Here is a 27,934-nt window from a genome sequence, read left to right on the forward strand (position 1 = left end):
AGTTAACAAGGTTTTCGTTAGAGGGCAGAAAGAGTATCGACACTTCAGTGTTGTGCAGAATAAAAGGTTTGTTATTTCTTTCAGAATTCCTTAAAGACTGAAGGCTCAAACTTGCACAATTTCTTCCAAGCAAGTGCTAACACCGTGACTGGCAGTGGTTGTCACTCTTGCAGATTTTGGTCAGGAAATAGCTTGAAGATCATTGTACTGGGGTTTTATCTGACTTGCTTGTGTCAATGTGGTTTTTATAGCATATTGGTGATCGGCAGTGCAGTGTTTGTAATTGGCACTCTGTGAAGCTTGATGGTTTTCAAGCTCTAAGATACAGCTTGCTAGGCTGAAGCGACACAAGCAACCTGGAAAACCAGAAGCAAATGTGACATAGCTTTTTAGGATGATTTATGGGTATTCAGCTCAGGTTTGATCCTCAGGAGCTGAGCGGAAGAAAAACTAGTTTTCTTTTGCAAGCCTTCTGACTTTTGACATTTCCCTTGAAACAGAGTCCAAGAAGCGGCAGTGCAAAGTGCTCTTCGAATACATCCCGCAGAACGAGGACGAGCTGGAGCTCAAGCCGGGGGATGTGATCGACATCAGTGAAGAGGTAAGCTGTTCTACAGAGCCGATCATCTCTTCACGGGGCCAAAATTCAAATCGGATTTTTGGCTGAATACTTGAATTACAAGGATGTTGGAAAAAGCGGCACAGGAAGTAGTATATTTGAAGCTAAAGCCTGGTAGTTTAGGAGTATTTTCTCTCAGGTTCTAATCCTAACCCCCTAGATGTGTAGAGGAAGTATTTGATCATCACAGCAATAACTTGAGATCTGTTTGTTATAAAGATTCCTTTTTTTTTTTGAGTCTTTTAGAGTACTTTGGCCCTGTTTGTGATCCTTTTTTAGGATGCTTGTGCTGAAACTGTTTGACCAGTTGCCTTTAAGTTAACATACTCTAACTTGATTTAATGGAAAAATGTTATTTGACCTGATTTTCCTGTTTCATGTGTTCTTGCAAACTTATTGCAGCTTTGAACCAACAGTAACAGTGTTGTTATTTCTATTGCCTTCCTTTTCCACTGAGTAAGAAATACAATTAAAGATATGTCTTGATATTCAGATTTTGGCAGTGGCCCTGTGTACGTGAGTAGGGGTTTGGGGCGGGGGCTTCTGATCTTTTCCTACCTACGTGCTTCCTTGGTATTTGTTCCGTTCAATAGCAACTTGTGTTGTGGGAAGAGTGTCTCTTGCAAGAGTGAAATCTGTCAGGGAACCTGCAGAAAAAGACAAACAATTGTGGAATTCTCAGAACTAGGTGGAAAAATGTCTGCATGGCATGCTCTGACCTTCACAAGTACCACCTCTGCCTCCCTGAGGGTCTGAGGAAGGAGAAGGCTGAACTCTTCGTCCCAGCCATGTGTCTGGTGGTGCTTTTTAAGTAGCTTTGTGAGACTGTGTTTTTCACATGCATGACCTCTTCTGAAGAGAGTGCTAACTCTCCAGGATCCCAACAGGAAGGACTTTACCATTCTCCTAGCAAGGAAAAAGTTATGCTTTTAGATGCATTTGTGCTCATGACTTCTAGATTTTTTTTTTTTTCTCTTTGAATGAACAGAGCAAGTGACTTGTAAAACCTGCTCACTTAACATCACAGTTTCATAAATACCATTGTGTGTGGGGGTGTTTTGTAAAGGAGTGCTCCTAGATAACCTCTCCAGTTTAATTTGGTACCTGGGCACAGCACTCTGAATGGTCCAACATCAGCATTTACAGGAGATAGCACGCGCAGTAAGGTGTTGTGGAAGCTGCCGTCTGGGGTCGCGCATGTCAATGTCTGGAATTACGGAAGGAGTGTTCAGTGTGATGTATCAGAGATTAGCAAGTAGCCAAACAGAATAAAAAGATCAAAGCATTTCCTCATCTGGTTTCTTAAGGAAACACTGATTTTATTTTATTCTTTTAATTTTTTTTTGCTCTGTCTCCGTATTTCTTCCTTTCCTAATGATTTGAAAATACCTATTTGTAGTACTCAGCCTTTGCTACTTCTGAGAAAAGCTGTTAATCAAATTTTTAGGCAAATGCTACCAGGTGGAAAAATATTGCAACACACTGGTTTTTTTTATGACAGTATAGAATAGACCTGACAGGTGTAGGCTAGGTCTGCTTCGCAAAACTATATTGATGGACAAGAAATGTGAAGAATTGTAGAAAATACCATTGGTTGTGAAATATGCTGGGGTAACTTGTCCTGGGTAACTTGTGTTCACTACTGGGAGGTGCTTTGCTTCCATTTATATATAAAAGGTGCTATTTATATATTAGTTATTTGCATATAACTGTTACTTCAAGGAAGGATCATTTTGTCACTTTTTAAAATGGGAAAAATAAGCTCCACAAGGGTATCAGTTCTACCAGTTACCTGAGAATAATTCAATATTTAGCCCTTGCAATTGTTTTTCTAAGTTGAGCAGTTACAACTGACGCTGCTGGTTGTGAAATGAAAGGTGGAGGCAGATGGGTTCAGAAATTAAATGGCTGATGTTGAAGAGAGCAGGCTACGAAGATCAGGAGTAGCTCTGAGGGAAGAAGGCCCTTGAATCCACAGGGTTTTTTAAGGAATGCACAAAGTGCCCATGATAACTGTATCATTGCTTTAAAACTTTTGTTTCTTCTTTATATCTTTCCCACGCTTCTGCCAGATGCAGCACTAAATAGCAGATTTATTTTTGTGTTATTGTATTTGTAGTATTTGCATGCTGTGTTGTCAAGCGTAATTGAAATTCATGTGACTCCATTACTGGAGTTTTTATTTAAAAAAAAAAAAATTACATTGGCAAAACTGCTTGTTTCAGCCTTTTTTCCACTCCTTTGTTTAGAAGACTGGAGTTTTCATCATTTTATAGAAATAAGTTGATGGAATTCATGCTCAAAAAAAGTAATGATGTGCGTACCAGAGCTGTAATTCCCTCTTGTGGAAATTGTATCATGTGGTGAGATTTTGAAACGGAAACTCAAGAGCTGTGAAATTATCATCTGTGTTGCCAGCCCCCAGAGATGCACAGATGCTCTCCTCCAAAGCGTGCAGAACTTTTTTAACCTGTTTTTAAAATGTTGATTAAGGATGCCTTTTGTGGTAATATAGTTTGTATGTAGTCAGGTTTTTTAAAGACGGCATGGTGAGGAGGCTGAGGCGAGTACGCTGAAGAAATTTTTGTGTTGTTCCAGGCTGTCTCTGAACTGGCATCGCTTTGCCTTGCAAGTCTGTAAAGTGTCATTGTTTTTTGGCAGAAGAATAAATGGATGCTCCAGTTGTTTTCTGTATCATAATCATTAAAGTCCCTTTCTAGTGGCTCTTGGCTGTAGTATGGGTGGGTTGAGGCATTTGAGTTTTTGTGTCTGTAATGTATTAGGTAAAGCACAAGGTGCTGGAGCCTGCTCAACACTTGTCAGTAGTCTACACTTCAGATTTGTTTCAAAGGACCAGACTCTGAATTTGAACTGTCCACAGCAAAGCTGTATTTGAGCACCAGGATGTCTTTAAAAACAACAATGCTCTTCTCGTTGCCTGCCTGTTTTTGTAGCTGCCAAGTTTTGCATGCTTTCTGCTTGCCTGGAGGTAGGCTAGTGTTTAAAACTGTGCCTGTGTGTCAGGCGTGGTGACCTACAAAACAAGGCTAAAAAAAGATTGTGTAAACAACTGATGGGTTTGGATCCCCCCCCCCCTTGCTTCTCTTTCTTATCTATCACCAGCTTTTTAGCTCCAAAATAGAGCAAATGATATGAAATATTTTGAAAATTTATCTTAATTATAATATTTAAACATACTCATTAGGCACATACATTCAATTTATTTAAGACATTTTGCAAATATTCATAAATTTGAAGAGCACCGTTCTGTCTCAGTCTTCTGGCATTGCTTTACACCATCACTTATGCATGCCCAGCTTTTGCTTGTTCTGCTGTGGACCATGAGGTATTCCTGATAAACGTTCCATTAAATGTTGGAATATTGTCGTGTAAATGACACACCAGGAATCCGAGTGCATAACTGAGCATTAGAGTCATTATGTTCCCTAATTCCTGAACAGGTTTGTTTAGACTGAAAAAAAAATGAGTCATTCTGTAAATAGAAAAGCCAACAAAATTTGGCATCTAACAGACTTCTGTCCTTACGACTACTGTGTGCTACCACAAGATCCTCGTGCATCTCAGCAACCGTTATCAGCCGGCCAACTCAGGCGGGAACGGTTCTGTACCCTCTGGCACATCTAGAGCTGCGTGTGTGCTGTTCAGCCGGTTGCCTCGTGCTAGAAGGAACGGATAGCTTAGTTTTCCTTTACTCTGCAATGTTCCTTAAGGATTTTTCTCTGTTCTACCCAGCATCATCTGTAGAAGTCATATCTTTGAAACTTGTCTTTTGATCAAAATTGGTGGAAGCTGCTCAATGAATATGAGGCCAGTGGAAAGAGGACTGGTGGAAACTGGACAAGGCAGAGGAAAAGACAGCTGGACAACAAGAATACATAAAAATTTCCTTAGAAAGCCAGACTAAAAGTTGCATCTTTATTCCATAAACAGTTTACTGTTTTCTTCTTCTGTTAGGTGTGTATGCCTGTATTCTGTCTTATCTTGAGAAAGCTGAGGAACATTTTGCTGCTCTTCTGGATGAATTGGCGTAGGGCTAGCCTCATCTTTCAGGATTGTTGCTGCAGTGATAGAAGTGACAGTAAATTACTTTCTTGCTCTTCTTTTTGCCTGCTGTTTCTGCATTTTTGGTAGGCTTCTTTAAAGAGAAATCATGGAGATTTGAACTTTCCCAAAGTTATTTGTAGAGTTTTATAAGTGAAGTATAGATGGAATTGATAGGAATTTCCTTTTGTTTTATTGGTAATGAGCAAAATGTTTCTCTACAGGTAGAAGAAGGCTGGTGGAGTGGAACACTAAATGGCAAGGCAGGGTTGTTTCCTTCAAACTTTGTGAAAGAATTGGAATTGACGGATGATGGAGAAACACAGGACGCTCTGGATGACACAGGTGATACTCTGTTGTAAACCCTTAGCAAAATCATTTTAGATCTCAGATAGAATATGGAGCATTATGGTTGTAGTACAACAAAAATTGTGAAGAATTCAAGCTTCTTAAGAGCGATAAGTATTCAATTTCATTCTAGAAAATACTGATGCTGAGTATGAAGATACCTATTTTACTCCCAATACACCTCTAATAAAATTGCAGTCAAGATCTTGATCTTGCACATGTATATTCTGCATTTTATCACTAGAAATTTTATCATATTCAGAGTTGAGCTTTTAAAAGTATTGGATATAAAATTATTCTTCCATTTAATAGGGTTTTTCCAGTCTTTTTCTTAGACATGAGTTCTCTAACATGGAAAACTTAAGTCTCCATTGGCATGGTTAAACACTTAAGACTTGAATTGAATCAGAATGGTACAAAGACCTTCAACTTAAAATGAATCCTGGAAAGGGAAGCCTGGTTTCTTACTATGTTTTGATTTAAGAATAAAATGTTTTTAAGGTAGTATTAACGTTTAAACATTCCTCTGTGGCTGTGACTGTAGTTCAAGCAGAAGAAGATAGTCTGTGGCTGAACAGTAGTTGAGGGCTGAGGGCTGTCAGGCAGGTGCATGCTTTACAGTTCGCTTCAACTACACTTTAGAGGCATTCTGTCTATTAAGACCTGTTTGAAGGCTGGGAACTTGTGATATGATACTGCTGGAATTGGGAATGTTCTTTGGGAACAGCATCTTGGTGTGATTTAATTGATGCTTAAAGACAACTGTGTAATATTCAAGGGAAAAGTGATTTTTTTTTTTTGATTTTTTTTTTTTTTTTTTTTCAGTAGTAAAGTGCACCCTCATTTACAAGATGTGCTGCATTGATTGTTTCTAAGAAGGGTTTGCTCAGAGATAGGAAAGAAAGGTCTGACTCAGATTTTTTTTTTTAGTAAATTGTGGAAATAATTGCAGTAGTTTAAAGCAAGAGTTGTTTGACTTGAGCAGTCCCAAATAGCTCAGTGGCTGTCTCCTTGGAGGTCAAATTCACTAGGTTTAGTGGGGTCTGGTGAGAAGAATTTACAAATGGCTATATGTTAGTCTTGATTCCTGAATGCTGAGATCAGTGGGACTGAACAGTAATTTGAAGTGACTGTATTTTCTGTCAGTAACTAACAAGTTATGATTTTCAGGCCCTCACACCCCCAGGGTTTATATTTAATGCTCAGTGCTTTCATATTCAGGATCTCGGGTATCTGCTAGTCCACTCCTCACTTCTGGGAAAAGAGCAAATGCATATTCACTGAACTACGTTTCAAACGTGCAACCTGGATTTTTCTCATCAATAAAATGTCTAGCTATTTTTTTACGTATCCAAGATGTGACTAAGTGAAGAGTAACTCGATTGAGAAACGGTGAGAAACTGAAGTCAAGAAGCTATGTAACTTTGTGGTATTATCAAAACCACTTAAATTTATAGAATCATAGAATCATAGAATAGTTAGAGTTGGAAGGGACCTTCAAAGGTCATCTGGTCCAACCCCCCTGCAAGGAGCAGGGACATCTCCAACCAGATCAGGTTGCTCAGAGCCTCATCCAGCCTGGCCTTGAATTTATGGTAAAGGGAAGAGGCTTTAATGTTTATCGCAATTCCCAGGCATGTATACACTGGAAGGAACTTAACTGAAAGGCTAAAAGATGTGGAGGCTCTTTTGAGTTTGGTTTATAAAAGCTGTCTATTTTCACATGACTGTCTCCTGGAATTCTGCACATGGAAGTAGTTTGCCCATGAATACTAGTTTTCAGCTTTTTACAGATTTGACTGTAACTTAAGAATGAAAAGGAAAAAAAAAAGTCTTAAAAGCTCCTAATACCTAAATTAAGTTCTTCTCTGAACTATAATTTTGTGAGTGGATAAATGTTGCCCATTAAAACTGAAAGGTTAAAAGAATCTGAAATACTTATGTTATCTACCAGGATTTAATCTCAAACAACCATATCTGATTTGAGTACTTAACTCATTTAAAACAGATTTTAAGTATTATCAGGTTAAGAAGCTATTTAAATAAATTTGCAAGAAACTCTTTTCAGGTGTTTTTGAATGTGTGTGTTGAGCAATGGGAAAATTTCACTTTGCTTTGAGAGGCATCACTCTACTCCTGAAACACATTGTTTTTTCCTGTGGCTGTTGGAACATGGCAGGAGTCATTATGGACTTTTATTGATTATTGCTTTCAGCAGCTATAGCTGTGCAAAGGACAAGCTTTTAAATGTTGGACTAAAAACATATCTTCAGAGAATGCATAAGCAATATTTCATAAAAATAATGGAAAACGTGACACTGACATTAACAGACTGTGGAGCCTCGGTGATAACAGAAGTGGCAAGAAATACTAGTGATCTAATTACTTAGGTGCCAGGGTATTTAATGTAGTATTGGTGTCGTTATTTCGAATGATCTTATGTTAAATACACAACTAGAACAAATGTGAGCTATTACAGCTGCAATACCATTCCTAGAAAAGCTATTTAACAAGAGCAGTGCACACAGCTGTGTTCCTTCCACTTTGTTCCCCAGAAGAGCAAATAAATAATTTCTAATATTAAAACACATTATTAAAAAAAAATTATTATTTTTTATTTTCAGAGTCTGTTTTCAGTGGTCCTACCTCACCTGTGGTCTCTCAAGGAAACGGGAGTGAACCTGGATCTGGACCAGCACAGCCAAAGAAAATCCGAGGTGTTGGGTTTGGAGATATCTTTAAAGAAGGCTCAGTGAAACTTAAGACAAGATTATCCAGTAGTGAATCTGAAGATAAAAAGCAAGATAAGGTTTGTAGTGGTTCATATTGTTATTTTTGGCTTTCCTGTAAAAATAATTTAAGACGTGGAATCTGAGGACATAATATCTTACAGATACAGAATACACTGGCTGTTTTAAAATTTGTCAATATCGTTCCATAATCAGACCATAATAATATCCTAGAGCTCTTGCCTGTAAAGCTAAGCAAACCCCTTCAAACTTCTTCATAGTAAGCTGTACTTAACGTTGATTCCAAAAGATCTATTAAAATGTCTTCATGTTTAAAACATTAAAGAGGGAAAACCAAGCTGATATAAAAGTTGTCATTTCAAAGCCGCATGCTGTAAGACACAAGTTCTTGAACACGTCTACGGTACATGATCTCTGTTCGTTCTCTTTGTAACAGACTTTGTCTATAACCTGGGACAAGACTGTTAAGTCTTCCTATACAAGTTAAACTTGGTGTTTAAAACAAGGAATATTTGGGGATTTCTTTAGTTTTTTGTTTGAGGTTTTTTCCAAGTTTTGGAGGATGTTGAGATTGCTGTTCCAAGTGTCAACCATCAGTACCAGTGTAAATGTTCTTCAGTGAATGCTGCCAAGCTTAGTGAAAAATGGCAGGAGAGTTGGACAAGATGATCATTGAAGGTCCCTTCCAACCCAGACCGTTCTATGGTTCTATGAAAGCACACCTGATTTTTCCTCAGTTCTCTCCAGGTGTTGTCCCTTGAAGTCTGTGTGAATGCTAAATGTTTGTGTGAACGCTGTTAGGCTAGGGGTTGGGACCCAGCTTTCACTTTGCTTTCTTGTCATGAGATGGATCGTTCAAAAGCATGTTTGCCTGCTTTCTACCTTGTAACTTGGAAGTATCTAAAGCCTATCTAAAGTAAGTTCACGTCTGCTCAGATATTTTGAATTGTTTAATTTGGTTTTGTTTAAACACTGAAATATGTTGGCGCTCTGTTTTGTTAGCTGGCTTGTCTGGAAAGTTGTTCTATGTTGTTTGTCAGTAAGAGGGGAAATGAAGTGAGAAAACAATTTTACGTAGTTTAGAGATAAGGAACAGTTTAATTTAGTGCTTAATATTCACGCTTGTTGTGAAAGTCATTGCGAAGGTGGATGGACTCATAGAACAGCATGAAGAGCCCTAGGGAGATAATTCTTATGAAGGCCTTGTGAAAATGGATGGCTTCTTTGTATTTGTGCTCAGCTGGCTTTGGAGTTAAATGGAGGGACGCTGGAAGGGCATTCTCAGTCTTTAAGCCGGTAAGGAAAAAAGCTGTTATCAGGAAACTCTAGATTAGAGAGAGGCTTTTTTTTTCCCCTGGGGAATTCAGAGATTGTTCAGCATGGGAAGGCTGAGCACTGATGTATCTGAAGTACTCAAGAGTGTATACACTCCTGCGGGAGATGGTGAGATAAGTTTCAGCTGGTCCCAGCATCCTGCCTGGGCTCAGGCTATTTATACCCTGTCTGCCTAAACTTCCTCTCGCGCTTCTAATTGCATCTCGTTTTGGAAAGGGGAAACATGGAGAACTATTTCCGTGTTGGACTGGTTTAATCTCATAGGTGAGTTATTTTAGTGCTCCCTTCATATAGCGTTCTGGAGCGAGTTAAATTGCATATGTACTCCAAGAACATCCCAAGTGACTGTGGCTTCCTCCATGGTATGTCAGAGGTACCGCACACCAGCCCACAGGCATCCTCTGGTTTTAAGGAAAGTAAATCCGCTTTCTTTGACAGTAGAAAGTCTGCAAAGTTTGACTGTAAATGAAAATGAGCAGAGTAACTAAAGGCAACAGGATTTTTCACATCAATAACTCTGTTAGGGCTGCTCAGGTAAGTCCTGACTGTAAGATCATATTTTATGTCTGTAGCTCATAGGGCTGTGAAGAAGTGGATGAAACTGAAGCTGTCTGAATCTTCCTGGCAGCTCAGTAGGTCTCCTGGGGAAAAAAAATAATATTGGAACAATTATTTTGGTTAGATGTTAACTCTGAAACTTGTTAATGGTTGCAATGCCTCTGTGGTTTTTTGGTTGAGAAGAAATCTTTAGTGACATTTATCTGTTCTGGTTCTGTTCTCTACAAATCACTGCGAGTGAAGGGGAGCTGGAATGGGCTTTCATGTGCTCTTACATTTGGGTAGTTAAAAACTGATTGCTTCTTCAGCTCGGGTGGTGTATTGCTACTGAATATTCCTGCTTTATTCCAGTGCAAAGTAGGCATGGTCCGCAGAGCTGTTTAATAACTGCTTCTGTTGTGCGCTGCAGGAGGCAATTTTCAGGATAATGAAACAGCAACACTTAGAACTGCTGAAATACAATTGCAACAGTGTATCTGGCAATGTCCTGAGATTCCAGTTTGAAAGCTGTCTTTAATTGGTAGACAAAATTCTAATTGCAGTGGCCATGATGAAGTAACTACAGTAAGTTAAGTACTTAATGGGAAAGCTCATGGAATATCCTGGCGATGTTTATTCGCATCATCTCAGCTAATGAAAACCTGAGTATGTTCTGTAGCCTAACCAAAAAGTAAAATTCAGTAAATTTTTGTTAACAAAGTTCTCTTTCATTCATATAGCCATCACCTAACCATCCCTCTGGAACAAAGCTAATTCATTTTCCCAGTACAACAAAATCTGAAAACTCGTCAGAAGTAGTAAAATCAGAAGCTGAAAGTAAACCAAAAGGTAAGGCCGATGGAATGTTACATCTATTACTTTGTAGTCCTCTCTAGAGAAGTAGTTGGTTGTCTGGTTTTTTTTTTTTTTTTGTGTTAAAATCTTAAACTTTTGTACATACTGAGTTTTGGTGTAGTATTCTGTATCTTTGAGGAGTTATGCAAATGCAGAAGAGCCTGAAGGAGTTTTTGCTTACATTTCTGTAGATAGCGCATCAAAAACATTTGTAGGATTGTCTCCCAGAATAAAACAAGGCTAACGTATGATGTTTTATTGCAGCAGCCCCTTTGCATTAATTTACTGCGTTGACTTGCTCGAACTGACTTCCTTTCTGTCTAGCCTTTAGTGTCCAGCTGGGATGCTGGAAGTCTATTGCTATGGAACAGTCCCCTAGCTCAGTTTCTGTCCCTAGGCTGTAGAAGTGACTTTCTAGGCTCAGGATTTACTGTGGAGTTACTACCTTTAAAAGTCCCTTCCAACCGTAATGATTCTATGATTCTGTGATAAATGTATGCAAAGTTTCTTGCATCAGAAGCTTGGTGCTTATGTTTTGTTGAAGTCCATTCCCTAGATAATCCAGTTCCATTGTGGTTCGGTTTATAATAACTTATATTTTTATTTTTTATTATCTCGGAGAATTTGTAACTTAATTTAACTACCAAATTGCATAGTTTTGCCTAGAGAGGTATTTTTAAGTCAAACCAAAACATCTTGTGGGAATGCCAACCCCATATAAAATTTTAACTTCAATTATGTGATGTGTAAACAGCTCATTTCGCCTGCTTCCAGAGCAGATGACTTTTTGACTTCCGTATTGCGATTTCAAGTATATTTTTGTTTTGTGCGGAAATACCTTATTTTGGTGTAAGTGGGCTGTTTTAGATGGAATGCGTAATTTGGAGAAATAAGAAAACTGCGACAAACAGTTGACTTTCTCCCTGTGTTTGGGAATTGTGTAATTTAGCCCAACAGTACTTGAAGTGGCAGGTTTGTTAGTCAGAGCCCCCGTTTATCTCTGCCTATAGCAGTATATAGGGCATCTGTGGCACTTTTGCCATATTCTGGCTTTGTTGAACTGGACAACTATAGACAGCAGGTCTGTGTTTACAGACAGCTGATTACTGTCAAGAAGTGTTTGATGTAATGGCTTGAGAGTGGTTAATATTTAAGGTTTTCCCATTGCAGAGCATCAAAAGTTGGCGTATGGTGTGTTCGATGGAACGCGATGCTTGCTTGCAACTTTGAAATCTTTACTAACGTCAGAATTGGGTTAGTCTTGGTGTCTTGCTTTTCAACCATTTCAGTGCTATTCCTGTGAGAGCCAGCAAGACAACGTGCAGCCCTCAGTGTTGTGTAATTTGACTTGTCTGAAACTTTGCGTAAAAATTAACCCAAGTCTGCCTAAAAAATCCGAACATTCAGTAGTGAACACTCAGAACATTCAGTATTTAGTTATTTTCATAATTTTAGGTGCTGCTCGTGCTAAAAGCATAGAAATTGGACTGATCCTGTAGCCACCTTGAGTCTCTGCTCCCCAGAGAAACGAATACGTTGGAGAGGAACTTAAATATCAGAGTGATAGATGCTGTAGGAGAACATCAGCAGATAATACCTACAGACACCATTTAAGAGCATCTTAGAACACCTTGTAACCTGTTTTTCTTCCTTAATGTTTTTATGGTTTTTATTTTAATATAGACCATATTATAGTTCATGTAGGTCATCCTTGGTTTTGAGAGAGTGAGTTTAAAATAAACTGTGTTCAATATGTTAGTAAATAAACAGAGATCTCGCAAATGTTTAGACTGGTGTGGCTTGTTTTGCGGTGTGGCTCTGCTATTTCTGGGAAGCTTGTTTTGGCCTCTGGTTCAAGTATGTAAAAATGTTTTGTTTAAAAAATAGAATAGTCACAATTTGACCCCTCTTTCCCCCCCTTTATGTTAGAATACAGCATCTGTGATTCCTGCTACTGTATGGTTAGTCCCGAGCCTTTTGGAAAAGTTTTAAATTGCCTTTTATTACAAATATTTACTGAAGTTCAGATTTACTGTTTTGTAAATACCATCTTAGATTTAAATGCTGGAAAGTTAAACTGGACTCTTTCTTCATCTTAACTGCTGGCAGAGTATGAGGCTCGCAAAATAAGATGCCGAAGTGGGAAGTTGTACGGGCTCCCAAAGTCCACAACTGAGTTTCTCGGGCTGCTGGGGTTAGCAGCCTGGCTCGCACGGGGACCTTGGCAGGGTGCAGGGCTCCCTGGCAGCTGGAGCAGCGGGAGAGGTTCCCTTTCTGGCGTGGTTTGCTGTCCGTTGTGGAACTCGGTGTCTGGGAGGAGAGGAGAAATGCTTGGAGGAGGAGGAGAGAAGAGAAGGATTGTGTAGTTCAGCTGTACTGGCCAAATCCCCAGGCAGTAAGGAAATGCATGTGTTCTTACAGAATCAGGACATACAGAAATTTATTACACTTGTGTTACACTTATTCATCACTAATGAATAAAATCCCTGAATTTGATAGATATTTGTTGTGTACCTGTTGAATTTCTTTTTCCGTCAGTGTGACTTTTTTTTTTACTTAGATTTAAACATTCATCTCTGACACAGTTCTGTATATGTTTCTGTAATTCTTCACAAGCCACAATATGATTAATCTGTAGATGAGCGTTTTTGATCACTAGATAAGGCAGTAAAATAATGCAACTTTTTATACCAAGGGTTATTCATGTGGTTACATATCTCTGTGTGTGTGTGTATATATATCTCTCTCTTAAGCTTGGTATACTTCTGCGTTTTAACAGTGGTTTAAACACTGACTAAGGTAGATTTTTATTTAAGAATAGAATTTAACTACAGATTTACCCCTTGATTAAACAAAATAACAAAAAGACTCGACTGCAACTCACTCATTCATTTTCTTACCGTCCGGCAAAAGGCAGTCCGTGAGGCTTGCAGACAGTCCTGGTGACGCTCACCTGTGTGCGTTGTCGGTGCCCAATACCTGATGGATTATGGCGGCACAGTTACATTTTTGTTTGCTTCCTCTTCCCTGATCTGTCAGACGCGGGAATCCACCCTTTTTATCTGCGAAATGATTTCAAATGTGCTGGGGTTAAAAAAAAAAGTACCCAAAATGCTTTGCAATCACGACTTCTATATTAATGTATTTTGCCTTTTCTCATGTTGTTTTTCTTCTAGCGTGGGAAAGGAAAGCAAATCCCCCTGCTTTTTTACCTGAAATCGTTATCACAATTTGAAATAGATTAGTTATTGAACTTTCCAAATGGAAAGAAAAGAATTATTCTTTCCACTTCATGCAGAAGAGGCTGCGACTGTCTGAGTTGATCATGCAGATGAGCTCTGGTTTCAGGTGCTTGGCCAAGGAATTCCTTTGCTTCAGTTACTTGATTTCACTGCAGAATTTCAGCTGCTTGGGTGTTTGAAGTTTCTATAATTGTATGTGTTAATCAAGGTTGTCACCTTGAAACAATTGCATGTATTTAAATAGGATTGCAACTTTGAAATTTAAATCAATTTTGAGAAAATATAAGTTCTCAATAAAAAGCTTGAAACCATTTTTGTCTGAAGTAGATCAAAATTGAATATATAATGCTATGGAGAGGGTTAGGTAGGCTGTTACAGTTTTAACTGACTAGGTTCCTCTCTTCTCCCTCCGAAGGCAGGGTGCCTGGATTAAGTTGCTGTTGTGGAAAAAAAATGAAACTATTGACTTCACAGAGATTTATCTGCATTGCTCTGTAAATGTATAATCTTATTTGTCTTGTGTTATGAATGACATAGTGAACATGTGTAGAGCAGTCTCAGATGGCTGCTCTAGAAGAGAAGTGTGATTGTAGTGATAATCTCTGAGCTCCTTTCAGACAGCATAAGTGAGCTGGTGTTGTGTGTTACTACCCATGGTGTGCAAACGTGTGGTAACTGTGCTGCTTTGTTTCAGCCAAGGAATATTGCAGGACAATATTTGCCTATGAAGGATCAAATGATGAACTCAGCTTTAAAGAAGGCGAGATCATTCAAATAATCAGTAAGGTAAGGTGTTCGGTCTGCTTTAACCGTTTATGTAGCTTTTTTTTTTTTTATGGGTAGGTGATGTGTGAAATGTGAAAGCAGGGGGAGAGTCTGTTGATGCAGATATTCCTGTAGACTGATTTATCTCAGCTCTTTGCTTCTGCACTCAGTGGAGATACAGATGTCCTTAAAGAGTGTTCTGGAATGGGAAGTTATCTTAAATTCCTCTAAGGCCAGTCGGATCAGCGTACACCCTGTACCAAATGCCTTTTCAGTGAGGAAACTGGAAAAGCTTTGCAAATAGCCGTTTTGCCTTCATAGCTTGTGCCTTTTCTCTGGTGATATATCAGGCTGGCCTAGGGGTGGTTGGAAAGTGTTATTGAAAGGTCATCTTGTTGCAGGGATGGTTTTAAACAAGAAATGAACCTACCCAGACTTAATTTCCTTGCAGTACTCTGCGGTCTTTTGTTAGTTTATATGCTACTATGTTAAGGAATAATGACTTCCCTAAAAGCAGTGGTAGGTTTCTTTTGTTATTTTCAGCTTTCACACAGTTGCAGAAGAAAAGTAACGCTTTTTTTCTTTAGGAGGATTTTAAGTTTACAGAAGACGTGGCCACTTTTCTAAACAGGAAAATTGATGTCAGTATTATTGACTGTAATTACGGTGGAAAATAGTAGTTACTGAAGGCACTTCTTAAAATGCTGCAGCCCTTGCCCCATCTTCACTGAATTTCTTGCCTTTCTCTTCTTTTTAAACTGATTTATCCAAAGCATACGCTGGTCCAAACTGGAATGAAGAAGAGTTATCCAGAGCAGAGCTCTTCCTCCCAAACAGTCTTCTTGAAGTCAGCATGTGTATTAATGTAACTTTCAGGTGGCTGCCTTGGTCCAGGGTTTTGATCTTGCCAAGTATTATGGTATTTTTCATTCAGCACATACAAGTTGCGTAAAGCCTATCCCCCTTGGCAGTTTCTTTTCTGTTTGTTTTGCATAAGACAGTTTTCCATGGAGTTGGCTCTGACTTTCTGCAAGTACCTCAGCACTGGCAAAGTGAAGTTTAGTACTGGATGCCTCATCCCATTCACGACTACACGCTGTTCAGAAATTGGACTCTTGAATTTGTGTGCAGGAGTGACATCTGCAGTATTTTGGATCTGAGGTGCAGAGGAAAACTGTTGTTTGTACTGCTGAAATATTCAAATAATGTCATGCTTTCTGTTATGGACAAACTAAGGCCTTCATCCAGTAACATCATGTAATGGATTTCTGTGCCACTGAATTAATGCTTTTTTTTTTTTTTCCCCCCCCTCCTTATATCCTAATGTGGATATTTTTTCCCTTCAGGAGGGATGTGATGTTGGGCTTGCTTCTTCAGTGCAGTGGACCTTATCAGTCGCATCAGAATCACTTCTATTTAGTGGAATTGCGTGTTGCTGGTCAAGGAAGTTGAGAATATTGAATATTGTGCATTGAGTCATAACTAGGTTTATGTACTTTCTTTCCATTTGCAGATCTTATCCTTATACCCTTATCTTACATATGATGTAATATCATTTCATCCTGCTTCTTAGAAAACAAACAGAAAGTGACCAAACCTGATCTAATCTGCAGCAGAGTATTCCTCTTATAAAGTGATATTTCAGACAAATAATTATTTTATGTGTGGGCAAAAGCAAAACATTGTTCCTGTAACTGTATCTGTTCTGAGGAAGAAGTAAATATTGATTGAAATTTCCTGTTGTTTATTTTAGGACACTGGTGAGCCAGGCTGGTGGAGAGGAGAACTCAATGGTAAAGAAGGAGTCTTCCCAGATAATTTTGCTGTTCAAATACAAGAGTCTGATAAAGACTTCCCTGTAAGTTCTTACATGTATAATTTAGTACCACAAAAAAGTATTGATGGAAATGCAAGGAATAAAAGACTTTACAGCACATTATGCTGCTTAAAATATTATTACGGTTGTGGCAGTTTTTAACTTTATATTCAACTAGCTATATCAAAGAAGAAGCATTTAAAGGTTAGTGTTTGTGTTTAAACTTCTCCTTAAATATAAACTGAGATGTGCTTTTCAAGCCTAATCATCCTCATTAACTATAGTGTTATAGTTATAGTTCTGATAACATGGTGTCACCTGTAGCTGATTACTGAAATAAATCCTTACTGTTTTGAAAGGAGATAAGCACTTGGTCTCTTCCATCTATAGTCCTGAAGTAACTGTAATTGCAAAATGCTGAATGACCCCTGTGGGACCGACTGGGACTTTTCCATGTTAAGACTTACCAGTAGGTTACAATGCATGAAGGGTAATCTTTGAGTGGGATCTAGAAATATTTATTTTGTGTGTTAACTTGTAAAAATCCATGTTTTCATGTGGTGCTCCTTGGTCTTGTAATTTTGGTTTGGTGGGTTTGTTTTTTTTTGTTTAGTTTTGTTCTGTTTTTTTTTTTTTTTTTTGAGATTAGTGTGGTGTTTTGGTTCTGACAAGTTTGTATAGCAAAGGTTGTCGTGTTAATTCACAAACATACGTTGCCCCCAGATGGAAAGGATTCGGCTCCAAATCCAGACATCTAAATACTGAAGCCTATATCTCAGCAGAGCAGAGTTTGAGTTTCATAGTCATTTAGTGCCATTTGGTCTGGAAGTGGAGACATTCACAGAAGATTGCTAGATGCCACATGACAGATAGTTATTAACTTAGTATTTAAGCTCCGTTACCTAGTGTACACAGAAAGTCTGGTTACTCCAAATCAGGGTTTTCTTTTCAAATTGATTCTCAACTTTGCAAGGATGGCATAACTGCTGTAACATATGATGGACTTGATTTGAGGAGTGGGTAGTATTGCTGTTTCACTGTACAGAATTGCTCCCCTGAGAGAGGGGAGCATTCTTTTACCGCAAGCAATGTTTTGTGTAGACAGAACTTGCTTTGATCCTTTATTCTGCTTTGTGTGGTGTGTCTCAGTATAGGGATTCACCTTGCACTGAGCAGCTTTGAAGTTCAAGGCATTGGATGGCTGATTATTGTAATCAGCTGTTTGATATCGACTTCATAAAAACGCAGATCAGAATCATATAATGGCAAGTTGATGGTGAACTTTCAGTGTAATTGTTTTTGATACAGGCAGCAGTGTTGCGTAGCTGATAAAGTGTTTTTTTTTTTTTTTTTTCTTGAGAAAGAAAGAAAATAGTCGTTCTTAAGTTCACTAGCTTTTTGTGTTGTCTGAAACTAGAGAATGAAATTTAATATGGGTTTTCATCCTTGCTTAATTACATCTCACTTGTCAGAATAAAATCTTTCTGCATTAAGGAGAGCATATTCAATAGCTGTAGGGGCACAGAAGTGAAATCCATCCATAGCAACTGTTTCAAAAATACCCACTAAAAGGTATTTTTGGAAAGGCTGAGCCTGTACAGTTTCAGCAGTGTCTGTAGAAAAAGGACAAGTGGTTTTGTTGGCTTTTGTGATCCTTGGGGATGAGATGACTTGAGATGTCTGTCCTGAGAGATGCCAGTGCTCCTCCAACAGGAGGGAAATTCAAATTCACTTTTACCAGTCTAAGGAAAGTGATGACTGACTGAGTTTTAAAATCTAGTCATTTTCAAAAATTTACCTGATTAGTCGTTTAAACTTAGATTGAGGTTTGCATATTGAAATGAAAATGGGTGTGATGAGAGCAATTCTTTGGAATACAAAAGAAGTAATTCTTAATTTTTAGTTCTTTGTACCTCTACTGCTTATGCGTGTTGCTGAAGCACTGATCTGATTTGAAGAAACCTGCATTTTGTTCCTGTTTTTGCAACTGGTTGTCTGGGAGATAGCAGAGGAATTACTCCAGTTCTGTGTTTCCTGTCTGATTTGATTGCCTCCTTTGTGAAATACTTCGAAATCAGCTAGTAAACAAACTAGACATTACAGTATACAAACCAAAACACAAATAAGTTTGTCTTTGGTAGAGAATATCTGTTTATTTGGCTCTTTTTTTTTTCTTTTTCCCCTGCATTTTGCAGAAGCCAAAGAAACCTCCGCCTCCAGTTAAAAGCCCAGGTACGTAGTATATGTATGGTGGTACATGTCTGAGGAAATACTAAATTTCAGAAGCAGTGCATGACTTGAAAAGAAAATTCAGAAGTAGCTTTATATTTCCTAGAAATACAGCCAGCCATAGTCACAGTTTGAAGTTACTTTTTATGCTTTTATTTTGCTGCTGCTATATATATATATTTCAAAATTATGATGGAGCCTACTTTGGAAACATATTTAATACAGACCAACCCTTTTCTGGGCTCAAATGAGTGTTTATAAATAGTATTACACTCCTTGCAAAGGAGAAAATATAAACACGAGTTGGTGTATGTTGTATTTTTAGTTAGTGACTAAGATAATTAAAGCTCTTTGAGAAATGTCTGTGATTTGTTTTTACATTCAGCTCCAAAGCTTGAGTTGCCAACTGGAGAGAAGAAATTTCTTTCTTTGAGACCTGAAGAAAAAGGTGAGACTAGCTTTCTTCCGAAAGACAATCGGTCAAGACCGATTGTCTTGATAGCATCTACCGAAGCTGTCATGTCTGTGATATTATGGAAATATCGTTAGAGTGGCTGGAAGAACTACATTGCTATGAAACGTCTATTTCTTGTTATTACATTACATTCTGAAAAATATTATTATGCAGTGTAATTAACATAGTTACTACTGAAGTCGTTTAAGTGTAGTTCTGTGATAATAACTGCAGTTTGGAATAGCAATAGTAAGTTGTTAGAAATGAAAACATCTGCTGCTGCTTCCGAATGTTTTGGCCAAAATCAGTCTCTGATGGAAAATATTTCTGAAAGAAATACACAGAACAGTTGCAACACTCCTTAGACAGGTGTTACAGTCACAATGCTTAAAAATTAAGATTTCTTGTCCTGTTAATTCTTGCTATATTCCACATTTCCAGTTCCACAGACTTTGGAGATGTTTACCACTTTATTCTTAAAAAATGTAAAGGCTACTTTTTTTTTTTTTTTTTCTCCCAAGAAGAAAAGCTACTATTATTATCCAAACACATTTCTAAAAGGCTTCATTTCGTATTGAAAAACTTGCCAAGTCAAACTGTTTAACTGTTTAGGTTGTGTTTCAAAGTCAGAAGCTTAAACAAACATACTGGTTGCGTCTTAAAGAAGAAATTCTGATGTTCCTGCAGCTTAACCATGTTACAAAAACATACTCTGTTCTGTGAGTAGTGAACTCTGGCTGACCATGGCTAAACAGCATTTCAACAAGTCAGCCTGCTCAATGGGTTTCTTGGCTTCCTTAGGCAATTTTTATAATGCACATTTTAAACAAATCATGTTCTCAAGTGTTTCTTATGAAGAATACTTGTTAAATCAGCTACTTTTTCCTCTTTGTATGAAAAAACAAATTATTTTTATCAGTTGGAACAATATCTTCAGGTGTGAATTGAGATCAACTATGTGATTCTAAAAAATGTGATCGCTTGGGTCTTCATAAGTTTAAGTTTATTTAAACTGGAGTAAGTTTAATTTTAGACTGGTTCTTTTTGTACTATGGTGTTAAGCTTTGCAGAGTTGAGTGCAACTATTCATGGAGGAATATAGGAAAAAAAAATATTGAGTGACACCACCCAAAAAGCTCAGAAACATGAAAGCTTCTGAAAAATTAAGTAAGGTAGAGAACCATCCTTAACTGTGGTACAGGAAGTGATGGAGGAAAAGTTTATCTTGTATTCAGCTGAAGGTCTGTTGGTAAAAGTTACTTATTTAGATAGCAGTAGAGTTTTACTAAGGCAAATGCCCATTTATCAGTGCGATTTTACTTGTGGAAAAATAATGATGTTGATGCTTATGATTAAATTAATTAAGTATGAAATTGTATTGTAATTAGTTTTCAGAAAAAAATAACAAGTGAGCAGCTCTAATCACAAGCTATGAGACCGTAATTTTTTTTGCCTATTGGAAGACTAACAAATCTGCCTTTAATGGCGATCAAAAATTGATCAAAAATGAAAAGCAGTACTCCTGTAAGTATTTTTGTATTTATAGTGAAGGACACTTAGTGGTACCATGTAGAAATTTTTGTCCAATTAGTATTTTTACTAATTACTAAACTGCTTATTTTTAGCCAACCCTTTTTCATTGCGGAGCAAAAGCCAAAAACGAGGCATGCCATTTTGTCCAGCAGAATTGCCCAATTTCTGTGCTGATGGTGAACCTTGACCTTTGGTATTAGCTTTTTCTGCATAGCTGTGGATGGTTTTTTATATTCAGATTTTGAGTGGGAGTCATTGAAGGGAAAACTGACAGATGATAATTCAGGAATACGATTTGATGACAGCATGTTTGCTGCCCTGCTTATGAACTCACTTATTCTTGAAAACAGCCGGCGTAATTCTCAACTTATGTTCAGCATAGCTAAAATAAAGCTAATTGATCTTCAGTAATACTGACTGCTGTTGGACATTTAAATCCTGCATATAGGATCAGTAAGCAGAAGCAGCTGGTCATGTTAACAGGCTGTCAGCACCACCGTGTGGCAAAAACCTTCCAGTACTTTCAGTATTTTACTTCTTTTTTTTTTTTAAAACTCAAAACTGAGAGAGACTGGAAGGGGATGCCAGCCGGTTCAGGTTTTTTGTCTGTATCTCCTCCTAACGTTCAAGTGTCCCAAAGCAGGAAGACAGTTCTGCCCTGGATAATGCTTTTTTTTTGCTGAAGTATCCCAATGATCTGTTTATTTTCAAGTATCTCTGCAAAAGAAAATCGGCGTTTTCCCATTTTTATAGTTGGAGGGCTGACACGCAACAGCTGTGGGACTTGTCCAGAGGAAGTCAGTCATAGACCTGGCACTTAAGGCACTTAGCTGGGATGGAGCTGAACCAAATTTCCAACCCTGCCCCTAAATCCATAGCGTATGTAAACAGTTTACGTTAGACCAATTCTTGGTTAAAAGCAGAGTTGTAGGAGGAGAGGATGGGGGGAACCAAAGCTGAGGACCAGCCTCTCCATCCCAATTTTCTGATTTACTGCCCTAGCCGTAAAGGACTGTAACCTAACACTAATCTTTTAAATGCTCAGTGCTTTATGCATGTCTGACTGAGCTGTAGCAGAATTCTACAAGGAAAAGTAGAAGGTTTGCTCTGGATATCTCACAGGCTGTGATTAGGGAACATGAGCTGAAGACTATTAAACTAACATTTGTGAAGCAGCTTGGATTTTTCAATGCAGCCTATGTTACATGTCTGCTCCTCTGGACAGTATTCAATTAGATCACTGAACAATACATTTAAATTTTTTATTTGATTATCCATACTTCATTTGTATCTTGAATTTGTGGGAAGATAGACTTTATCTAAAATAAAAAGAATATTTACCGAAATAATTGAATTTTTCCCTCCCTTTTTCTGTGGCTAAATTATACTGTTTGTATGTACGGAAGAAGTCTAACTACAACAAAATAAAAAGACGTACCCTAGCTTTTATAGAGGAGATAAGGTGAATTCATAGAAAAGGGAGAGCGGGAGCAGTACAGAGAGATTCCTTGTTCTTAGCTGTTATTTGCTGTGCAATAATGCAAATCCATAATTTCTTACTACTGTTTCATCGTGGTAGAAAGACATTTTGCTTTCTTTAACGCAGTGATTTTTAAGTTCAGGTAAGTAGTTTCTGTGTTTTGATAAGGTATCACTTAAGACACTTGCATATCTATTTTTCACTTTGATCTTCGAAGGAAGTGTTTCTCACAGCAGTTGCTTTCTAATTGAGTAGCATTGTAAGAATTCTAGTCAACATGAGTTTGTAAAATGTTACGGTGACTTATTTTCTCAGATGAAAAGGGAGCTTTGGATCAGAAGCCCTTGAAGCCACAGGCTCCTCAAGTACCACCCAAGAAGCCTATTCCTCCGAGCAAGACTAACAGCTTACTGAGAGCAGGTCTTCTGCACCCAAAACGTCCAGATAAACCTATTTTGCCATCATCTGTATCCAAGTCAGTATAATTTAAATAATATACACCAAGTCTATTTGATTTGATTTGTTGTTCTAGCTTTCTTCATGGATGAGGTGAGAAGAAATGTATGTTTTAAGGGTGGAAAGCATGCAAGGATAATTTTTGCCCTATACATACCAGTGTCTTGTTTCTCCAGGTTTTTATCCATGTGAACTTATAACTTTCCTAATTTTTTAAGAAATTGAATCTATCTCAGAGTAAATATTACAGGATAACTAACCATGGGGCAGATGAAGCCACAAGTTTGTGGGCTGCTTTGCTTTAAGCCTGCACCATATGGAGAAGTTGTAGCTGCAGTAGCAGTATGGTGTAAAAGATTTTTTTATTTTTTTTTTCTTTTAGATCCACTTTTTTCCTCTCCTCATGAGTATGAAACAATTATTTATAGTGAGGGTTTTTTGCACTAATTTTGCATTGATACAAACTGATACAATCCCCCCAACGCCGGTTTTCTTTTTCTGCCTCCCGTCAAAAATGTTTGCTAGGTCCTTACCCAAAAACTGTAAGTAAATGCTGAGGGGTAGCTGTCCCTTTAGAATGTTTAGTTGAGTTGAAACAACCATGAGAAAGTAAGGTCATGATGAATGTGAATTGTATAAATAAAGGAGCAGACAGTGAAAGGAGGCCTGCAAGAAAGCTGGAGAGGGACTTTTGACAAGGGTGTGTAGTAATAGGACAAGGGGTAATGGCTTTAAACTCAAAGACGGTAGATTTAGATTAGATGTAAAGGAGAAATTATTTACTGTGAGAGTGATGAGGCACAGAAGAGATTGCCCGGAGAAGTTGTGGATGCCCCATCCCTGGAAGTATTCAAGGCCAGGTTGCATGGGGCTTTGAGCGACCAGGTCTAGTGGAAGGTGTCCCTGCCCAGGGCAGGGAGGTTGGATTGGATGATCTTTAAGGTCCTTTCCAACCCAAACCATTCTATGATTCCATACATGGTTTTATTTTTTTATTTATTTTTTTTTTTTCCACCCTGCACAGCCCTGTGAACACTGGATGCCTGACTGAAGCGTTAGACAATTGCCACTTGTGTCTAGGTTTTCAGTATGCCAAGTAAAGGTTTTTGGACTTTTTTTTTTTGAGTAGATCATGTTCCCCTCCCCCGTTTTAGAAAATAACTACGGATATAGAGGGAGAGAGGGATACACATGTACAGTTAAATATGTTTAAATGTCTCAAAGTTTAACATTACTCTAGGAAGATAAGGCTACTATGTCTTTTTCTACTGTGATAAAACTTCCAAATAAAGGGTGAGAGAGGTGAGTTAATGACAGACACATTGAAGCTGACAAGTGATCCATTTTTATACTTTGGTTTTACCATATGGCATAAATGATGACAAGAATTGTGAAGGAAAATGTCACCTGTTCTTTGTTTGTTTTGGGTTTGGTTGTTCATTTATTTTGATAGGGCAGTTTTTTCCCTGGATGATGTGACCAGACATGCAAAGAATGCATGGTAGAATAAAAGCTGTGTATACAAGGTACTTTATTCTATTCACGGAAAGAAATAGGTTGTTATTTGCAGCTTTTTTCTTTACAGGAGGTTTTGATGTCAATGAATCTCAGTATGTTTCTGACTATTTCAAGAAATATTACTGAAGGTGCTGTTTAGTTCTCTTGTCTTCTGTTACAGTAAAGTGTAATATTTTAGATTTAAGTGCCAAAACGTGCCTTGTAGTAAAAGATTTGGGTGATTTTTTTTCCAAGGGGTTGTACACGTTTGACAACTCTGCAAGAGCTGGAAGAGAAGAAATTGCTTTTCTAGGAGTAGAATTCCTTTCTGAAAGACTTGATTTTAAGCAAGGCTCTAGAAGATGATAAAATCTACTGAAATTTTTTTGTTCACTTCTACTTCTTGGTATGTTTCAGTTTCAGTTCTATTTAATCTCTTGGTATGTCTTGTAATTTTTTTTTTTCTTACTACAGATCTAACGGAGAAGTTGTTTCTCTCCGACCGAAATCTGAAGTTGAGCCAGTAGCAAAACCAAAGTTAGACTCTGAACCATTACCACTTAGACCAAAATCAGTAGAGGTGGATTCACTTGTGGTAAAGAGCCCTAAAGAATCAGGTAAGAAACGAATAAAACGTTCTTTTGGGTCTTTCTGCTTGGATTGCAGTATTTTACAGGGTTAAAATAAGCTTTTTAAGTAATTTCCTCAAAATGCCACAGAGTGCAATTATGCCTGTTCAGTAGAAGGTCTGGATTTTTTAGAACTGCTGTAGGCAGCTGAAGGTAAGAGTCAGCAAGTGATGAACGGAGGTCAGTAGGCTATTTGGCGGTAGTTGATGAGCTTTGTGTTATAGATGATAAGAAGGGAGGAACGTAGGTAATGATTTGTTCTTCTAATTTGAAAGCATATTTTTTTGCTCTTGCTTTTATCTTGTGCTTTTATGAAATTGTTTTCCTTGCTGACTGGTTCTGTTTGTTCTGCTCCTGCATTTCAGATAACTTTTGTTTTTCTAGCTAACTTGCGTATTTTTAGTAATACCATTACCTTAAATTTGGGCCAGCATGATATATTTCACATTTGAATTTCATGCTTATGGCTTTGCTTAATGCACCTTGAGCCAAACCTGTCATCTCTTTAAATCTAAATTTGTGCAGTGAAAACCTTGATACTGGTTAAAGCAACATGAACTGATGAATAGCTCAGAGAGCCTGATCGATAGTTACCTTTTGTCCTTTACTGATGGCACGAACCAGTCTTCTGTGTGCCTCTTAGGCAGAGATCATCTACTGTGAACATACTTTTTTTAAACTTTAAATTGTTTTTATTGTATGACTAACCACTGCAGAAAAAGCTTTAATGAATTGCACCTGCAGCGTCCGGCTTGCATATCTCAAATACAACCTTTCATCTCAGAAAAGGTTTTATTAATAATACTTTTTGAAATAGTATAACTTGATTTTTTTTTTTTTTTTAGGCCAATTATGGTCTTCAGGTTTTAGAATAGTTGGTCCTAAAGTGTAATAAATTCATCTGGGAGATATAAGTAATGCATTAAAAAACTGAAGCAGTTTATGAATAGAAAAGAGTACTCCTGATTTTTCCATTAAGCATTTTAAAATATGCTTCTAAGCTTAAATGCTCTGTAAGAGGAAAGATTAGATCATGTGAGTTTTTAATATAGAAGTTGTATTTTTCTGAGCCACAAAAAGCTGGATTTCAGCAGATATTAAAATATCCTGGAAATATTACAAATACTATTATTGTTATCCGAACACATTTATAAGTTTGCTTTCTTTAATTCCCCGTGTAATCTATGCATATGCTGTGATATGCCTTGTTGTAAAGGTTTTTAAGTTGGCAGTTTAGCTGTTGCCTCTATTTAAAGCTAAGTTTGAGTGAGAGTACGGAATAAAAACTTTCAGGCCAAAGTAAGCTGAGAGGTGAAAGAGCGATGCCAAACTAGCCTTAAAATTGTGAGCTTGCCCTGTTACTCAGATGTTTATCTTCTGGATTGTGCTAAATGCACTACTGTATAGTGCAGTATCATTTATCCCCAGGAAAAAAATTACTCCCCGTGAAAACTGATGGAATGTCTTTTTTAATTTAGGTGCAATTATCTTGACATCTTTATTAACCGGAGTGACAGCATAGTAGCTGTGATATTAAGTATTCATATATATAAAAATTCTGATTTTATACAGATTTAGAAAAAAAAAAATCTATGAATTCTGATTTGCTAACATAAGATTTTACAGGCTCCTGGAGAAATTGAAGATTAATACCTAGATGGGGCAGGGGACAGGGGTACAGAACAAACAAGTGGGTGAGGTCTGTTTGGGGGTCCTTGTTGGGTGCCGAGCAGCCAGAAGAGGCTCAGGCAGTCCGTGTGGGGCCGCAGTACCAACGGTGTCGAGGAGCTGCTCTTTAAGCAAAGCTTCAAAAATACTCTGTTATGTGAAGCTGCCCTTGTTTCAAACTACCTGCCTAAGTCACTTGTAGTTTTAATACTCCTACCAAAAAAGACAGGCCAAATTCCTGCCGCTAAAATAAAATACATCTTATAATTTGTCTCTGACTGCATTGCGCTGCTAAAGACATTACACTCCATGCAGCAGCTAAGGCTTTATAAAGCTCCAAAGATGTTGGTTCCTTATATAAAGTTTAAGATTGTTTAAATAGATACTAAAACATGAGGAAAAAATGTGTGACTGGGGTTGGCAACTGCATTACTGGAGTCTCTGCCCCGGCGCAGGCCAAGATTGAGATCCTAAAGTGAACAAATTTTTAGGAAACTAATTTCTTTCAGTATGAATTTTTTTTTTTTTTTTTTTTTTTTTTTTTGCAACTTAGTTTGACCATGAAGTGTAGTCTGGGTTGAGCCACTTTCAATTTAACCTAAGGAGAAGCTGTAAATATTCTGTATCTATAGGAAAAAACAACCCAACCCAATACCAAAATTAGGGCCCCAGCCATCAGATGAGGACAAATACTCAAAAACGTTCAGAAACATGGATCATGTGGAACCTTTATTTGAAAAATTGCGTAAATGTTTCTCTGTTCAATTAGAATTAAAGTACTGTGAAAGACTAAAGCTTTAATAGTAGCATGCTGAATATGTAAAGCAATTCTGTTTCTTCTACAAATGTTTCTTTTTCCTGCTTTGTAAAATAATTTTTTTTTTTTTTTTTTTGTTCAGAATCTTTTTCTAGACATTCCTCTCCTTGACTTTTCTTTCCAGATTTTGTTTCCTATCCTGTTTGCCATGTTTCCCTTCTTACGTGTCAGGAAATTACCCTACCCTTCTCCATTTTGGTAAGATAACAATCTATAAGGAAAACCAAATGCTTTATGCCATACACATAGCCTCTTCTTAACATCATAAGCGTAATTTTCAGTTGCAGTTATTGATAATAAAACTTTTGGGTTTCAATTTAAATTTGAAAATGCTTTTTTTTGTTTGTTTGTTTGCATGCCTGTCTTCTGTAGCTGTTAAACAAGAAATTACTTTAAGGATACTTTTCAATTAGGAATTTGTGGAAGTAAAAAAAAAGAAAAGAAAAAAAGATGATAACTTCACAGTCCAGCTATTGAGAAGCCAGACCTGGTGTTGGTAGTGAAATGTGTTCAATATCTGTGGGACTTCTGGTGTATTTAGGTTGATTGGCTTTATCTTTTTTTAGCACAAATTAGCCAAAGACTTCATAGTTGCATATTTATTATTATGAGTCTTGTATCATAGTATTTGTGAAAGTCACGTATTAGATGCATGCTTAATTGTAGCAAATACTTCACTATTTCTCGACTGCAAATTTAGATATTCTAAAGCTTATATCTGTCCCCAAAATTTTTGGGGTGCAATCTCGGCAAGATGAGTAACAGGAAAAAGGGCTGCCATCTTCCCTTACTCTGCGGATTAATGGGAGGTCTTGTCTTCTAAAATGTTGCATCCGTTTCAC

The 27,934-nt window shown here is 37.6% G+C and overlaps 1 protein-coding gene across 1 annotated transcript in view; it reads left to right on the top strand.

The window, feature by feature from the left end:
- Positions 1-27,934, top strand: part of CD2AP (CD2 associated protein) — an 81,809-nt gene that overhangs the window by 44,689 nt on the left and 9,186 nt on the right. The window contains exons 4-13 of the mRNA XM_086745984.1: positions 501-601; positions 4,906-5,026; positions 7,654-7,838; positions 10,392-10,500; positions 14,443-14,534; positions 16,267-16,371; positions 18,525-18,561; positions 18,944-19,006; positions 22,341-22,500; positions 24,453-24,595. Of these exons, the coding sequence (XP_086602110.1) occupies positions 501-601; positions 4,906-5,026; positions 7,654-7,838; positions 10,392-10,500; positions 14,443-14,534; positions 16,267-16,371; positions 18,525-18,561; positions 18,944-19,006; positions 22,341-22,500; positions 24,453-24,595 (1,116 nt within the window). The remainder of the gene's footprint in view (positions 1-500; positions 602-4,905; positions 5,027-7,653; positions 7,839-10,391; positions 10,501-14,442; positions 14,535-16,266; positions 16,372-18,524; positions 18,562-18,943; positions 19,007-22,340; positions 22,501-24,452; positions 24,596-27,934) is intronic.

This window comes from Chlamydotis macqueenii, chromosome 3, assembly GCF_036417535.1.
Source record: "Chlamydotis macqueenii isolate bChlMac1 chromosome 3, bChlMac1.mat, whole genome shotgun sequence".
NCBI classification, from domain to species: domain Eukaryota; kingdom Metazoa; phylum Chordata; class Aves; order Otidiformes; family Otididae; genus Chlamydotis; species Chlamydotis macqueenii.